The 17,953-nt window shown below is 42.8% G+C and overlaps 1 protein-coding gene across 1 annotated transcript in view; it reads right to left on the reverse strand.

Annotated features, from left to right (window-relative positions):
• Window positions 1-628: 628 nt before the first annotated feature.
• Window positions 629-17,953, reverse strand: part of LOC138301525 (somatotropin-like) — a 38,087-nt gene continuing 20,762 nt past the window's right edge. Inside the window, exons 3-6 of the mRNA XM_069242040.1 lie at window positions 8,151-8,314; window positions 5,804-5,920; window positions 4,724-4,888; window positions 629-1,038 (exon numbers count right to left, since the gene is read on the reverse strand). Coding sequence (XP_069098141.1) covers window positions 838-1,038; window positions 4,724-4,888; window positions 5,804-5,920; window positions 8,151-8,314 — 647 coding nt within the window. The 3' untranslated portion in view covers window positions 629-837. The remainder of the gene's footprint in view (window positions 1,039-4,723; window positions 4,889-5,803; window positions 5,921-8,150; window positions 8,315-17,953) is intronic.

Raw genomic sequence — 17,953 nt, forward strand, 5'->3', positions numbered from 1 at the left:
TCTCCGCCCCCTTCTCACCCTGGAAATTGTCAGAGGTTTTTTCCAGCAAAAGGCTTGAGTACAGGTTTGGGGAACGGCTCACCTCAAATCTGCTCAGTGTGTAGGAACAGGACTTTCCCCAAGAGGAAAAAAAATGTTTGATGGCATGTGTGGCTGTAGATACACATGCTGTGCATACTCCTCCCATCTAGTGTTGGGTCCATAGTGGACAGAAAAAAAAGAAATAATGTGCGTTTGCACAGGGGTTTTCGTTCTTTCATGTAAAACTCTCTGCTTTGTAGAAGTCTGCATAGTGGAAACAGGAGCCCTTGGAAATAGTCAGAAATATGTATTAAAAGATGCGCCTGGCACATCATTTCATGCGTACTTCTGGGAATGTTTATGAATCCCCAAAAGTAGTAAGTCTGCCCTCACACAAACTTGCGCCTACAGGTGCAGATTTGCTACGTTTTTTTGTGAATCAGACACCTAGTAAAAAAATATAATTACATTTAGACTAATTATAAAACGTAATTCTTCACGTCTCGCTATATGCTAATGTCTGTGATTGCACCAGGCAATGGTACGTGCATACCCAATGATTTTAAATGCAAATGCTCATACATTACACACACCTTTTTGTTTTTCATATTTATTTTTGACAGAAAAAATGTGTATCAAGATATATATTTATATGCAGTTTTCTTCTATCGAACACAGCAAACGTGAACTATGCAGCACGTTGTACAGTCAATGATAGTAAAATTTGCGTTATTCTGGAAAGAATGGCTCCAAAAGGGATAACAGCTACAAATATTAAAAAACTACATTTTCTTCGAACCCCCAATACTTTGGTAATCAAATAGTGCAATTATTATCTAACAATCGTCGACATTTCATGACTTTTAAGTATGTTTCAACTTTGTGCATGTCTTTCTTGAAGCAGGATAGCAGCCCGTAGTTCCGAAACAAGGCATCTTCATTTCTCTGGTTGGCATCAAAACCGTCATAGGTGAGTTTAAGTAGGGAGAATCCCCTGGAGCTTCCGTCATCCAGTTCCTGTAAGAGAAAGGTGTTAAAATTGTTAGGGTAGCTTCTCTGGAAAGACATAAAATCGTTGGAAAATTTGAGGTTTTTAAATTTTTTATTTTTTATTTTTTTTTCAATATTACTAGTTTTTCTGCTCCAGAACAAGCCCATAGCCATATTCACAAGTAACAACAAAGCATTACGGCACAGTTGCCAAACAACCAAAGAAACAAAAAATAACAATAGATGTTATAGTCGCTCTGTGTTCACTTCACCAGTTCCAACTAGCCACAGTGGACCGAATTCTCCCCACCACAGTCCCATCCCCTTCCCTCCCCCCAGCAAGTGCTTCACAATTTGCATCATTAGTCCATTACTATGTATACACCTGAGCCCCTGGGTGTATGTTTCTGAGAACCCCTCCTTCCATCTCATTAATTATCTTCACCCAAAGGCCTCTCAGGGTTGAGCCACCCCTCCCCCCACTTTCTTCTGACGGCAGCCTTTTTGTTTGGTCAGAGTGTTCTGTGTCCTGTGATTGTAACCCCTGTTCGCTACCACCAACTGCCCCGTCTGCATGATGTCCAACAGTGTTGCCTAAATTTCTAAATCATCCTGTAGTTTGTAATTTCAGCTATTGGTTTTCATCTGCCCCTTCCTCTGCAAATTCCTACTCTGTGACGTCTCTATACAACATCTTAGTCAAAGGGAATCTCGTACTTAGCCATCCTATGGCCACCCTCCTGTTGGCCAAGACTAAGGCCTACTGAAGGAACTTCCAGTGCATCTTTCCACCTCTTGGTTGTTTAGCAATGTGCAGCAAACACACTTGGGGCAGCCTCTGTACCGCTTTTGCTGTCACTGTTTGCAGCTGTGTGATCACTGATGACCAGTATGCATGTATACTGGGGCAGTTCCATGCCATATGTAAGAAGGATGCACCCTTTCTCCCACTTCTCAGGCTAGCTGTGCTTCTGTCTATATACATCCGACTGATTTTAACTAGTGTTAGATATGTGCTGTGAACATAATTAAAGTGTGCCAACTTAATCCTAGCATTGGGTGTAACCTTTTCACCAACTCCCAGGTCACGCTCCACTCTTTGTCAGAAAAGGGCGCTGCCAATTCATCCCCCCTATAGTCAACGTGCTGCGGGCTCAGTCCCGATATTATTCCTCTTAAATGCTCCATAAAGAAGTGCCACCTGGTGCCTCACTGTCCCGGCTGTCAACATCAATTGTAGAGTTTACGTCTACCTGCGCGTACTAGGGAAATCTGTCCAAATTTCCCTTGCAGTGCTCGGTAATTAAGCATGCTGTAGGAACTGTCTGCCTCCCACTGCAAAGTCCTCCCCTGCCTCCACGAAGAAAAGGAACTTCTCTCCTGGGTAGAGGTCACCCAATGTCTCACATCCCCCTGCCCTCCAGTGCACCACCAACATGTCCTCACTAATATGGCTAAAGGGCTGCAACGTCCAAATGACGAGGTCCCTAGCAAAAGGCGGCCTTTTCAAGACCCTAGTCACCACCCTTTCCAATACCTCTGTGACCTATTGTATCAGATAGGGAATATCTTTTGCCTTCCGTGACCTTCGCATAAGCAGCACCACTAACTAATGTGTGCCGTAGGCACCCTGCATTAGCCTCTTTTCCCAGCTGTCCTCCCCTGCTGACCAGTGTGTTGTGTGCTATCGGTTAGAGGCATAATAATAAGAGTTCCAGCTCTGTCGAGGCCCATGCCTTCCCTCAGAGTTCCTGCTTGAGCTCGAGCAATGGCAGAGCCACCTGGCTCCTCTTCACAGCCTGCACCAATGAAGTCAAGAGTCTTGTCAAGAGTTTTAAAAAACCTGCAAGACAGCGTATAGAGTGCTTTCTGAATAATATAGACATCTGGGGAGGAACACCATTTTCACCACTGCGATTCTTCCTGCCATGGACAGCGGCAGAGTGTTCCAGAAGTGTACCAACTTTGTCAGTCCACTCAACAGTGAATCAACACTGTACTGACACTGTCTGTGCAGCGAGTATACAATCATAACTGTAAGGCATCTGAATGTTTTAATCCCCCAACGCAGTCCCATCGGAGCCAGAGCCCCTTTCAGGGTCTCACTCAGGACCGCCAGCGGGAAGAGCAACATCGTGCGCCTGTTAGTTGGAGGAATTCAGGGTAGTATCAGGTTCGCAGATTGCTACTCTGCCTCAGTGGGCTGCTGTAGATAAAATAATACATCTGCATACAGGGAAATAAGGTGTGTGGAATCCCCCACAACGATACTGAAGTCTCCTATCTCTGCTAAGCTTCGACACCAAGGGCTCCAGCGCGTAACAAGTAGGGGTGGGGGCAGTGGGCAGCCCTGTCCTGTACTTCTCCTAACATCCCATTCTGTCTAAACCAATCCTCCACTCCGCTCCCTCGGAGCTGTGTACAGCAGCTTCACCAGCTGCAGAAATATGGCACAAGACTCATCCTCTGGAGTACCTGCATCAAGTATGCCCATTCAAGCATACCAATTGCTTTGGTGATATTCACTGATGCCAGGAACAAAATGATGTGCATTATTGATCAATGCGGTGAAGATGTTCTGGAAGAGTGGACCCAAGAGTAGAAGAGCCAATGCCTGTTATGTCTTGGTCTGTGTTACTGTTTGAATATGTCTTTGATGTGACTTGTGCTGTACCAACCTGCTCCTCCACCCTCCATTAACTAAGTGTGTCATCTGTCGGTGACCTGCTACTGTCACTTGAGATTTAATCTGGAGGGTTGGGGACAGAGGAAACAATGCTCTTGCAACAGCTTTAACCTAAGAATATAATCTAAGAGCAACTGAAGTCTAAGGAAGTAAACCCAATTTACTGCACCTGGCTTAGTCCAGTCCTATCTCAAGTTTTAATGTGACTGTGCCCTAGCATTCTACTGTCTTGTGTCAGAGGTCAGCATTATTAAAATGTATGTATGAGGGTAGGTCAATGTATGTAAACAAAAAAATGTGGTCTCCCTAAATGGGCTGAATACTGAATTATCAGCTACATTTAAGACTTGCAGTGAACATATTGGTGCAATGCTTATCCTCCCTTGATGCACAAAGGAGGCTGATTGCTTCATGAAATTATGTAGTGTGCATATTACACCTCCACTCCACAGACTGAGCATGTGCATTTTTCTGTAATTAAAAAAAGCTGATCAATTCTGTTTGCCGGAAGGTCCCCTTACACTGTTAGAGAACCTAATTGTACAACTCAGCTTAAGACAAACATTAATAGTACATTTTAGTACATAAAGAATCACGTTGTGTAGGAAATGGGGTTATTGGTAGAATGAGTGGAAGTCCCACTGAAGCAGCAACTACAATCCTGGACAGGATGAACCACTAAGGTCACTAATTAACCTGTGCTTTACACTCAGGTAGTTTGGCACAAGCAGTCAGGCTTAACTTAGAGATAAACTATTTATGCAGCACACAAACAGCAGTAAAGTGAAAACCCAATTATTTAATTATGTTTAGAGCTCTGTTGTGTGGTACAGTTGACAAGATATGAGTGTACTGAAGCTCGTGGCTGGCTAAAAAAAAAAACATCTGTGGAAAACTATTTTATTAGTTTAATGGAAAACTGCAACCATTTGACACACATTTTTGAACCACAATGTGCTTTGTCTTTTACATCATTCAAGAGATTGACTAACCAGGGAAGAATATCCTTTGAATGTCCAAACTCACCTTGATGAGAATCTGAATGCCTTCCTCCAAGTCCTTAAGCCTCTCATAGACTCTCTCAGACGTGCCAAATACAAAGCTGTTTGGGAAAATTACATTGCTGAGGGCCTGGACTGGTGTCAGCCAAGATCGAATGAGAGTCAAAGAGAACCGCAGCAATTCAATATCCTGAAAGGGAGAAAAGCTAAATATTTCTAGGGTGCCAGTAACCATAGGAAGTGCTAAGAAAGATAGTAGAGGATGCATGGAAATGATGCTGTCAAAGGCTTAGGGAAATTCAATCACAAATCACTACTGAGTTACTATTATAAATTACTGCTCCCCGGCCTGGATGTAAAAAAGCTCTTAGGACAGGAAAGAATATAGCATGGCCTGCACTTAAGAATTATCGACTACATGGGAAAAGATTGTTGAGTGATTCACGCAAGTTTTTCCCTGAAATGCTGCTTCTTAAACCTATTCTCAGCTCCATGGGTCCATGGAAAATGGACTCTTGCAAGACCCTCAAGGGAAAATGGGGTACAGAACTTCATAAGGAGTTCCTCCTTTTGTGAACTATCATTTCCCATGGCTGGGATGAAGGAAGTGTCCCAAGAGACAGTCATCAGGCCTGCATACCAGTGCCTTTGTGAGCTTGACAGACCAGCTCAAATCTGAGGGTAAATGTTTCATTTTTTGACCTCCTTAATCTCAGTATTAGTTTGGGTCCTTCAAGGAGACATCTAATGAAGTGGTCAGGACCTCAGCCAAGGTGTTGAAGGCAAAGAACTGTAATTCCCTATAGAGTTTTTTCTGAGAAATCCTCAATAAGCCCAAAGGGAGGGCAATTTTATCTCACCCTATGCACCACCCAACATCCAGGCTTGAACCATTAAACTACATCTTATCCACTTTCATTAAATTAGAGCTGGGTGATGCCTTCATAATCCAGGACATTTGCTTTTATTGTAAAGTTAGCAAAGGATCACAATCTTATCTTCAAAATGCAATGTAAGATCGACATGACGTCTCCTAAATCTTTTCCAAATGTTTATGGTAGCCAGTCGGAACCAAAAATGTTCAAGCACTCATTTGGCAACTTACCGACCTCTGCTGTGCATCGTCTTTCCCAGTTGGAGCTGGAATGGTCTCAGAGCAGCAGAATGCTGTCTGTGAGTTCCTGCTTGTGTGCCTCTGTTCATTAGGAATGTAAGTGCGCTCCTGTTGAGAAAATGTGATCAATTACAAAAGCGAATATATGATGACACCACAGTCGAAGTATTCGACAAACGGGCCACACCACACGATTGCCACATAACTCGATACAATATTTTCAAGAATCTGAATTCGCCTACTAGAGGGCTACCTGCAGTCATTTAGATAGAAACATGCACCAAAATTACCCATATCGCTTTTCTTTCATGTCCGTTTAACCTTTCAAGTAATAGCCAGTTATGCCACATCTCCTCTCTTGTGGTCAGGGTTGCAGACCTAGGAACTGGGGCACTAGGTCTGAGTCCACACCCCATCTCAACATCCTGTAATTCTGGGCAAATCACTTCGGGCCTGATTTACAGTTTACCTTGCTCTGTCTGTGTAAACCTTCCTTTGACGGCCCAAGGAAGGAAGTGCGGACCATCGGAGTTAAGGCATCTGACTGTCCCCACTATTCAGTATTGGTGGTCCGTGGTTTCTTGTGACTATCCATCACCTCTAGGAATATCCTGGCAGTGAGGAACATACAAAATAACCCACACACCTTGGAGAAAAGTGCCCATATTGTTGAGACATAGGGGGGCAATACCTTTTTTGATTTTCAATGTTTTTGGTCAAGAGAAAACACTCTAAACTGAATGGCTTTCTATAAGCACCCCGACGGTTGTTAGATATACATTTTTTATTCATCGTGCATAAATTATTTTGCAATGTGTTACATGTGGATTCGAGATAGTAACAGCCAAATTCTAGAACATAACAACATTTTTAAGCAAAATGAAGCAAGCTTATTTGGTCTAGAGCCTCGTTCTATCATTCACACTTAAGAAGGAGAAAGGAGTATGTTCTCCATTTATGTTTATGCTAAAATAGTTAAAATAGTATGAAATGTGACCTCCTCCCCACCTCCAGTTCCTGTCTAGACAGACAGCACAGAGGTATACCCCAGGTCCCAACAAATTTCTCAGCAAAGGAGTCTGAAGAATAGAACTGTTGATTAGGCATAACCGCCACAAATTAAATGGAAGCTCTGGGCCAGGAAACAACTCACCTCCTAAAAAACACTGATATCCTGTACCCTCCACCTACCTCTTTGTTATATAAGCACTCATAAAAAAAATAAGAACTGGGGATTGTGGTGGGACTCTCACCCTTGCATCAACGTAATCCTGCAAAAAGCAGTAAAAACGTGCTTTCCTCAAATCAGAATCCTTAAAAACACACATCCGAATACCACCCCTTTCTGATGGGGGTGACCAACTCAAGAGTAGAATATGGCAACCCTTTATATCAAAGGATGCCACCCTACCAAGTGGAAACCAAAATGTGACTGAAAGACTGATTTTCACATTAAAAACACATGATCCTCTTGAATATTACTTCAAGAGCCTACATTGGCTTCCAGTCAAGACAGAATCATGTATTAATTCTTAAAATGCACAGCCCCCAAGTACATGTAAGATAAATTTGAGGCATATGACCCTCTACGCAGCCAACACTCACTAAAAGTGTGTTTGATGATCATCCCCACAACTAGATGGTTTTAAGTGACAGTTCCTTACGTCTGAAGTAAAGTGTCCACACAAAAATGGCGCTCCCAATCATTGTTGAAGTATAGGTAGAGGCTAAAGACCCTCCTGTTCTATTAAACAAGTATATTGCCCAGTGTATAGTTAAGTGTGTAGTATGGATGATTAAGCTTCCCGCTTTCGATGTACATCGACGTTACATATTCTCTCAGGTCTAGTTCATTGCGTCCACAACCTCTCGGCCCTGGCTCCATTCCCTGCACTACGTAGTCACAGCGTGACATCTGAAACTGTCTTTGTGTATCGAATGTAACTACGTAACTCTCCGTTTGTTTCCCTCTGTACTTAATGCCCTGCGCCTAGAAGCAGTTAAGCGTTGAAGTGCAATATAGTCAAGCAAAGCACAACCGTATTTAACCTGAATGTTCCAGCAATGACTAGGTAGCTGACGGCGCCGCTCGGAGCAGTGAGCCATTCGGCAGCTCCACTTCACGTGAAGTATTCACACACATTTAAGTGTAGCTGACCAAACACTCTGACGTCAGAGTCCGCACAGCTGCACTGCATTCAATCACCTGATCCACAGTCTGTATTGCTCCCAGTGTACCTTGGCATAGAACATTGATGGCGATAATCCTCTTTCAAAGACATAAGATCATTATTATTGACTGCAGAGAATGGAAAAATAAATCTACATCCATACTTACAAACTCTTGGTATATGTCGGCTGCGAGGAAGTGTAAATGTTGAGCTCGAATCACTGCGTTATTGAAGAGATTAGCTAGGGGCACGCCAGGGAAAGCCGACACCGCCTGATTGTACTGCTGTGTTATGGCACAGACAACGAGAAGCACGGGAGAGAAGCATAAACCTGCCAAGAAATGAATCAGTCAGAATAGTAGGCCCAGCCAGCATTAACAGTGTTTTCAAGCATACACTATGGCCCCGATTCACAAAGCTATTTATGGGCTCAGACGTAGGGTGCAACAACGGCAGCATTCACAAGGTCAAAACCTACCTTTTGAGCCACAGAATCGTGAAAGATGGGATTTTAAGTGGATGGTCTCTCATGTGGCGTCACTAAATCCGCTAATAGGTGCTCATATAACTAGACCAAACGAGAGCAAAGTATCTCGTTTCAGTGGCCTAGAGCCCTGAGGTGCGTATTGGGATTTTGTTTACATTGAGCCAAGCAACATATGGGTTCCTGTCATGTAGGATGATAGCGCTCTAAGAAGACTTGAGTTAGACACTTTGTTTGTTGGGTCCATAGTTGGTGTAGGGACCTGTGTGGGGTCTTCTCACCCATGCTGGTTAAGGACCTAAGTTGCCATGTAAGTGTCACTTTGTCATGGTAAATGTTCAGGCACTGCTAGTTGCCCACCCATCTGTCAGAGGGATGGAGCAGTCTGGAAATCTTAGATTTTTGTATAGGCAGCCCTGCCTGTGCTCGTTTGGGCCACTTCTGATGGGGCAATGATGACTTTGATGTGTTAAAGTCAATGTTTCTATGAAGTGCTGTTCCAAAACAGAATTGTTTGCATTTCGATAAACAGAATTATAGTTTACTCTTCAGCCAAAAAAAGTTTCAAGGTCTAGATTATTTTTGACAGTCGACCAACATTGCAGATTTATGCAATCTCACTGTTTCTGTCTCTTTCTTTCTTGCATGAAATTAACTTTCATGATCTGCAAATGTATAACACGAAAACATGAGTTTCTCCGCAGCTGCTTCAGACTCAGGGGAGTTTTGGGCAAATAAAAGGTTCTCTTCAGTTATTCCATAAAAGGACTACATTTAGTAAGCAAAAATAGTGTTCGGAGCAAACAGACAAGCCACCTAGAATACAACCCAAAGAGACAAACTAGGTAGTAGTGCAGGCCTTAAAGACAGCCATGCCATTATACATGCCATGGTAGCGCTGTATTTATGATAAGTGCTCCATGGTGCATATTTCCACAAATGTTTCAAATATTTGGCGCTAAACTGACGAATTGCTGGGCTAGCGTAAAAAAAAATGATGCCACTCCACCAATCCAAGAAGGCTCCCAGGTTAAGAAGCTCAGCGTCAGTTTAACACCTGCTCTGAGCAAGCGTTAAAGTTTTGATGCAGTGAAGTCGCAGAACGACGCAGTGAAATGTAGTAAATTTTACTGTGCCAGTTCTGGTGCCTTTTAGACTCCCCACCCTGCACCCATTATACCTGGCGCAGGTACAATGTGAAGCAGGGATTTACAAACTGATGCAATGGTCCCACTGCACCGGTTTGTAAATGTGGAGCAGACTAGCGGACTGCTTGCGCCACCGCAGTGTAAAAAAAACAAAAACAAAGTGACACTACTGCCGTGCAAGGCGCTTGTAAACAGGCCCCTTAGTGCTATAATAAAAGAAGTAATATTGCAGTTCTTTAGCATTTACGTTTGGACAGAAGCTAGAGGTATTTGTTTAAAAATACTGCATACTTTAGGCTACATCTACCCATTCGATTAAAATTAAATTACCTGCTGCCATTATCCTTTTGGTCGTAAGCTGTTTGGATGCTCAGGGCTTGAAGACGGAGGTCTTTCGGTTTATTTGCCTGCTGACCGTCAAAGCATTTTATACACAAATAACCTATTGGTATTTACCAATTCATTTATGTTTAAATGTAAACATAATTCACACTGACCAATCGGCTCCCTGTTCATCAATATGTTAAAATGTTGAAGGTGGCAGTGGCCTCCTGCTTACCTCACTGATACATAATTCAAAAGTCTGTTCTATGTTTACATTCACTAGTGCTAGCTGTTGCCTAATCATTCCCAAGAAGTCATTCATGAAATATAGGATATGCAAATAGGCAGTGGGGGTTCAATTACCCAGAAATAATCTCTGTAGGTAGTGAGCTTGCAATACCATAATTTGTACTACTTGTGGAAGTACAACTGTGTTACTGTGTCCTTTGCTCTCTCGGCGACACGACCACATTTTCCGAGATAACATTGTTTTATCAGTGAGGTGGTGAGCATAAATAAACTCTGCTATCGTGGTTTGCCAATATATTGTTTAAAAAAGTCCGTTATACGGCGGAAAAAGCGTATTTTACTTGAATTTATCTTTGTCTCTATGTTCAGTGTTAGGGTAAATAGGTTTAAAGAAGACACTCTGTAATTCACGGTAGAAATGAATCTTCATGTGTGCCTTTGAGCACAAACACTGCGGTTTCTACAAAGGGACAAACAAAAGCTGTGCACGTGCACACTGTCACTAAGAAGTACAATGAATATACACACTGCTAGTAACAGGGTCCCTACTCTTCGTCACTGCTTGTGTCTGCTCTAGACCTGGGTGTGAAGTGAGAATGGCAGGAATCAACACTGTACCCTTGGAATACTTGGTGTAAGAGTTGATTAATCTGTCGTACTATCACCAGATACGAACAGCATCGGGTGAGAATACGTTTATTGTTAACATATCCTATACTAACATAAAGCTGGCTTGGATTCTCTTTATCTGATCAGTGTTAACTGTTCTGATTAACGAGGTTGTGACAAGTGCGTCCAGAATCTGAGTCCCAAGTGCTCATGCACAAACAGTTTTGTGGGTCTTTGCACTCCTGCTTATCATGATCTGAGAGTAATCCAAGTTCTCATTTTGCACAGGACTGGTGCTAGTGGAGGTGAGGGGGTTGAGGCCTCTTACCTTTGCTGTCATGGAGCCAGCCCTACTGTGGCTCTGCAAACTGGGACAAGAGCAACACTTTTAGCATTTGACTTTCACTGGTAGCATAGGCGAATAGTCACATGCTTCTCTTCTCAGGGAGGTTATTGTGGTGGTTACTCACGGACAATAATCTATACCACCCCCACAGCAGTGCAATAAAATCAATGTCTACCCAAGTGCTTCTTTTTGTATGAAAAGCAAGTACTTTCACTACACATAAACATAGAAGATCGCTACACATTCAGTTATGCACAAATACTTGATTCCCGGGAGTGGAGCCTGGTGTGTTTAGTGGCCTCTGCTGGTTCTATTGGGTACTTCTTGCTTTGGTATTAGCGTCCCCACCCTCTTGTACTAGGGTTAGGGTCATTCAGGTAAACTGGGTGGTGTGGTTTCTGAATCTGACTCGAGCTCCATTATGGTAAGCCTGAACTTGCGCCTAGGTACTGTCTTGGGAAGCTAACGTCCACATTTGACTATTAACACCTTTTGGCCCTATTTTTACATTTAAACTTTAAAACGTCATAACTCTTCTTTCCTTTATTGTATTCTTGTCATTTTTGTGTCATTTTATTGATCAGAATTTACTCTGGGTGTACAAACAGAAGTTCAAATGAGCTAAATCCAACTTCCTTTGGCAGAATATCACTTTAGGCAAATAAGAGGCATGGCAGGAAAAGATCCTTCTTCCTCCTGAGGTTATCTGGCAGAGTTCCTAGTATGCTGTTCAAGGTTTTGTTAAACTGCTTCAGTAACCCAATGGTTTGTGGATGGTATACCATGGAGAAACCAGCTTGCACCCTCAGCTCTCTCATGTCTGAGGAGATGAAGTTGGTTTCCTGGTCAGATCATTTCTTTGGACCCCTAACCCTTGTAAAGATCCCTAGGAGAGTCCGAGGTACCACTTTTGCTGTTGTGCACCTCAGGGTTAGCACCCATGGGTACTTGGTGGTGTGATCCACCGCAACTAAGATGTAAGGGTTGCTAATGTTATGGGTGGGTCAAATGGGTAACTCATGCGGAACACCTACAGTAGATAGAGGCACTAATAGTGCCCTGGTCTTACCGCATGACTTCCCATTCAACTAGCAAGTAGGACAGGTTTTACAGAACTGCTCTGTGCCTCAGTGCACCCCTGGCTTGTAGAAAAGAAGATTCAACATATCCTGGGTCTTTCTAATTTCCAAGGTTCCTGCTGTCGACCAGTTACAGCAGGACATTTCTGTCAGCTAGTAGAACCACTACCTTTGTGCTAATAACTAATCCAGGATTCACCAGCTCATTGTACAGCAGGCAATCTTCCCAGCAGCACAAAAGGAAGAGGACGGAGGACAGAAACTATTCAAACACTCAGATTTTCGTTAAGTCCCTCATTCTTTTGCTTACCATGCCACCCCAGTTTGGACAAAGCCATGTGCAAATCAGTTGTGACCCTTCACCCCGTGGGAACAGTCCAGACCGAACTGCCATGCCAGGTCCTCCCTGGACCGGAAACAAGCATTCTGGGACGTGTTTCTGGGTATCATCCTCTCATCAGTCAGGCCAGCTGGAATTCAGTGGCACAGTGAGCAAGGGACCCAAGTCTGGTCACACAGTGGCCACTAAGGGCAACTTTAGCAACACAAAAGGATGATGGAAGGAGTGCTGAAACTTTTGAAACACTTACCCTCAGTCACAGATGTGGGTTAAATACATTGTTGTTCTGCTCACCATGCCACCCCAGTTCTCCCAGTTATCTTCCCAGCAAGCCATCTTCCCAGCCAACATGTCCTTTGCAAACCTGTCCTAAGCTTATGTCCAAAGTCCTACAGACGTAGGACACTCAACCTGTGCCTTGCAGAATTCTTATCTGGTAAGTGCTCCAACAGCTAACAATCCATGCATTCCTGGCAGTGAACCAGGCTCCGAGACCTGGTAGGCCTCAGGTATCTCACTCTCCTCTCTGTCTGGAGCAGGGACAGAGGATGCCACAGCCAGTGTCCTCTAAGTGCTTGCCTTAATCTGCTGTATACATTGTCATGCTTCCTGCTAATAAGGAATGGTTTCTGTGTCTTCCTGAGACTGATGTGCAACCTGTACTCTGGTCTACATAGATGACATTGCCCAAGCCAAACAGGCTTCTGGTCCTGGTACTAAAACAGGGGCAATCAAATCATTGCCTAAGAGAAATTCAGCAACTTGCTTCTCTTGTACTTCCTGGAACTGATTTACCATTGAGCTCCAACTCCATTCAAATAATGGGGTACTCCAAATCCCCTCCACTGGCTACTAAACCTCTACTGATAGGACGTAGGAGAATCTTTGGATTTGAGGCACTTTCTGTCACCATAGTTCTATTAGCTCCTGTATCCCTTAGGGAAGTCACCTGCCTCCGGCACAAACCTGATGGTGTTTGGGAGTATGTGTTTCAGAGCATCTGGGTCCCTTTCCCAAATGTCCATAGTAATGAGGTGAAGAGAAACAGAACCCTCTTGGGTCTCTTCCCCCATAATTAGCATACATTTTATGACAGATGTGAGTGGTACGGAATCTTTCATCAGACACTCTCTCTTAAATTGTCCCTCCTTGTGACACTTATAATAAGTTATATGGGAGAAGGTTTCTGCCCCTCTTACCTTTCTTTGTTTTTACTAGAAACCCAGTCCTCTGTTTGCCCCAGTCCCCTTCTACAACTTTGGGAATTGCCCTGGTCCTTACCCTCCAGTTTGTAACCAGTAAGTGGAGTGTTCCCCACGGGTTTTGACTTAGAACCTTAGTGCTCCAAAACGTTGTTAACCCTAGTGGTTAGCTGTTTGTCAAGTAGCGCTTAAAGTGCACTTGGATCCTTCTTTGTCAGATCTGACAGACATTGCTTAAGTGGGGCAAAGTATTCCTCGATGAATCTCTCTTTAATCATGAGCTAATTCAGAGCATAAAACCTGTAGCCTCCATCCCTGTCAACCACTTGTTCCATTCACGCAACACAGCATGAATTCAACAAAATGCTATCCGCTTTCTTGCTGTCATTAAAATTTTGCAGGTATTGAGGTGGTTTCACCCCAGACCTATTAATCAGAGCTTTTTTCATCCGCTCATACAAAATTTGCTCAGCCACAAGCATTCTTCCTATGAGTACTGTTGCTTCTTGCTGTGATCAGCTTATCAGTGTTGCAGTTTTAGGCACATCACATATCTCCCATAATATTCTTGTTTTTAATCATCCCATGGAATCCAATAACAAAGAGTTCCCGGAATGTCTGTGGTTTTTATGTTCTTCATATTGAGTCCCAATTCCATAAATAGAGGTTACATGATGCTCCATCCCAAGTACTCCCTGTGCTCTCTGGCAAGGCCATCCACCCCTCTAAAAAAAAATGCCTGGACAGATTTGAGGCAAACCTTGTGTTGAAGCACGTCACTTACGTTGGTGGTTGAGGATTTGCCTCCAATTTTTTATGAAACCCATAGGCGGGCATCCACTCAGCAACTCTCAGATTCACAGTGGTCACCCCTATCTAGATTGCCACTCTTGTTTTTGGGATTAATATTAGGGAAATTGCAATCTCTGGACTCCTTAGTCCATTTCTTCCTCCCATGTTGATTATTAGCATCTTGATTACTGCATGTTTTCCTTATCGCAATACTACTTTTAATGAGCTGGTAAAATATCCCTAGCATGAAAGAGGTTTTGATCCTACTCCATCCCATTAACAAGGCTGTGATACTAGAGGGTCATATGTGTGGCAGCCCAAACCTTATTCTGAGAAACGTGCGCCATCTTCGATGCTGAATTAGTCCTCAGGTTAAGGAAGAAGCCTCAACAACACACCGTCATCCATTTAATATGTTCAGGAAATAACCTCCTCCTCCATCAGGGGAATGATGCTGGGTTACGGTAAGTGAGTACTGCCTGGAATTAAAAAAAAAAATACTCTCTATTTCTCACTCTACTCGCAATTTAGGATTTGGATATGCTTTGTCAATTTCAATTTTCCTTCGGGAAAAAAGTCTCATTGACATCAGCAACAGATTACTGAAACTGTACTTTGCTTTCAACTCCTGTAAATGTTTTGTATGTTTTTATTTGCACATCTTTTTAGCTAACATTGTGGTTTGCTGATTTCCATTACTGCACACTGAATTAGCATTCGAGTACATGTAAAATGCACTTGCTAGTGGTACTATTTACATGCTGGTTTATCCTGCCATAAAACATTGTGAAATTAGCACATGTGAAAATGTTACACGAGTGTTAAATACATGTTAAACTATGTAAGGTGTTTTCAGGAAGCTGCTCGCCATAAAACAGTCCAGAATGAACATGGAGAGAGGATCTCTGCACATTTGCTGCTAGTCAGTGCCTGTACTATTTCTTACAGTCATTGATCTACCAGGTTTAATCCCTAAAAGACGACTGTGTGGAACCATCGTAGGACAAGATTGAAGCGCCCTCTATTAACATTCTCCATCGACAATCTTCGAACGCTTCTGGCATACTTCACATCAAACAAGTCTGTAAGCAAGCACTGAAATTGTACGTTGCAAATCAAGAGCTCACCAGGCACCTGCCTAAAAGTGGGTTGCATTGTAGATTTGCTCTGTTGGAGCCAGGGTGGAGTTAACGTACAGCCGTTGCAGAGTAGTGCCTATAAAGTTGTTATGATGGGATTGTTTTGACAGCTAGTGCACGTTGTGTGAGGATGTATGATGTTAATAGAGATCAATTGGGGAGTAGGTTTTTGTGAGGTTAGATCTGGATTAAGATAGGTTATAACAACCAGGGCACGAGAACTGTTGGGCAGGAAACAAACATTTTTTTTTTTTAATTTAAATAACTTGCCACAGCTTTTTAAGTTTTAATTATCAGGCGTCTATTTTGAATTTAGTTACGTTCAGAAATAACTTGTCATGATGTGCATCATATTCACGTTTGATTCATCATCGTTTTCGTCACTTGTGTTTTCAGTCTCCTCATCATGCATTGGTAGAGAACACCCCACTTCAGTGTTGTGTAGCATGCAACAACTTAGGTTGCTGAAACACCTTTTCTATTATGTATGGTACTGCTCCCCTGGGACAGTACAGTCGCCTGAAATGGGTCTATATTAGTCCTAATGGGTGCTCTATAGTAATGCAGGCTATTATGTATCCATGATTCTTACAAGTAACTGAGGCATGAGCTATAACATGAGTATCCCCAGAGATACCTACTGGCGATGCACAAATGGGTATATAAAATCTTTAACACCTAAAATGTACTTTTCCGTGTTCATGCACATTTTATGGTACTTGTTTGGGTGATACTTCATTCATGATACTTTGGTCATGCTGTTGTGTAGCCATTTTAGCTATAGTTTTATAAATGTTATTTTAGCAAACTAGGCTTGCCGCTGTGCACTTTAACCTAGATATATTTTATTTTAGCTTTGTTATATTATTTTAATAATTAGCCACATTTGAGGTCTTGTTTTATTTTCTCTTTCCAGCTGTTCTTCGCCTAGGTCAACACTGCGTTCTTAAACAAGACATTTCTTTCACTCTGTGCTTTTCTCAAGGCTGCAGTAAGATAGATTGCCAGCAAAAGTGGTACGCTTTGTCTCCAATGTTCACAGAAACATACACACTCTTACGTGGGAATCCTTTCTTGGAACATCAGCTGTTTTATTATAAAAACACTACTTTAACCCATGTATGTTAGAGGGAGATTCCAGCCAGATGACCACAACTGTATGCTGATTGCTTCGCTGCAACTGCTTATTTATGAGGGATGATGTCTTCCCCGGGGAAACCTGAAGGGCAGAATTAGAGCTTAACATGCTGTTCTCTAACATAGCCTAGGTAGGAACTATCTCTACAAACTCTAGTAACAATATGGTAGCGTTGTTCTTGTGTGCTACTCTCCTTGTCACAATTTTAATCCTGCCTTAGTTGCGTTAATCAGAGTGACCATTGAGGATCACTACCCATTCACTGGGGCATTGAAAGGTGCAGTTGCTATATTGTTTCCATGTATGACATGCCCCTAAACAGCTTTTTTAACTTTCTGAGCCTCAGGGACTCCCTCTGTCTGCCTTGCGACCTTCTATTTTAGAGTAACCTGTTCAGCATGTACCCAAATACAAGTGATGGACAGACTGCTGGTATAGAGAAACAAGTTCTGCATGAGTTATGGTTATAATCGTGAACAAACTCTGAGAGATTCTGGGTCTTAGAAAATGCGCTACATGACTCAGGATATACCCAAAAGAGACTTCTCAGTGACTCCTGATATTACTTTGAATATAGCTGGGAGTAATCCAGGGATTTTAGCACTAGTATTGATATTAAGAACAGGTTTATCAGTTAGTCTAGTAACTAAGGGCCAGATGTAGCAAAATGCAAAATTGCGACTTGCAATTTGCGAGTCCATCCGACTCGCAAATTGCAAGTCGCAATTTGCTATGCAGTACGGTGTCTCAGACACCGACTGCGACTCGCAATGGGGTCGCAATGATCCACCTCATCAATATTCATGAGGTGGGTCGCAATTTGCGGCCCCATTGCAAGTATAGGCACTCGCTAACATGGAAGCCTGCTGACGTCAGCAGACCTCCATGTTCGTGACCTGCTTTTCAATAAAGCAGTTTTTTTTTTTTTAAGTGTAGCCCGTTTTCCTAACAGAAAAACGACCTGCACTTAAAAAAAAAACCGAAACCTTTTGTTTCGGTATTTTTTCAGGGCAGGGAGTGGTCCGTTGGACCACTCCCTGCCCTGAAAAAATATTTTTGGGTCCAGTCACAAACTGGAAGTTTCCAATTTGCGAGTGGGTTACCATCCACTTGAAGTGGA

Source organism: Pleurodeles waltl, chromosome 6 (assembly GCF_031143425.1).
Source record: "Pleurodeles waltl isolate 20211129_DDA chromosome 6, aPleWal1.hap1.20221129, whole genome shotgun sequence".
Lineage (NCBI taxonomy): Eukaryota > Metazoa > Chordata > Amphibia > Caudata > Salamandridae > Pleurodeles > Pleurodeles waltl.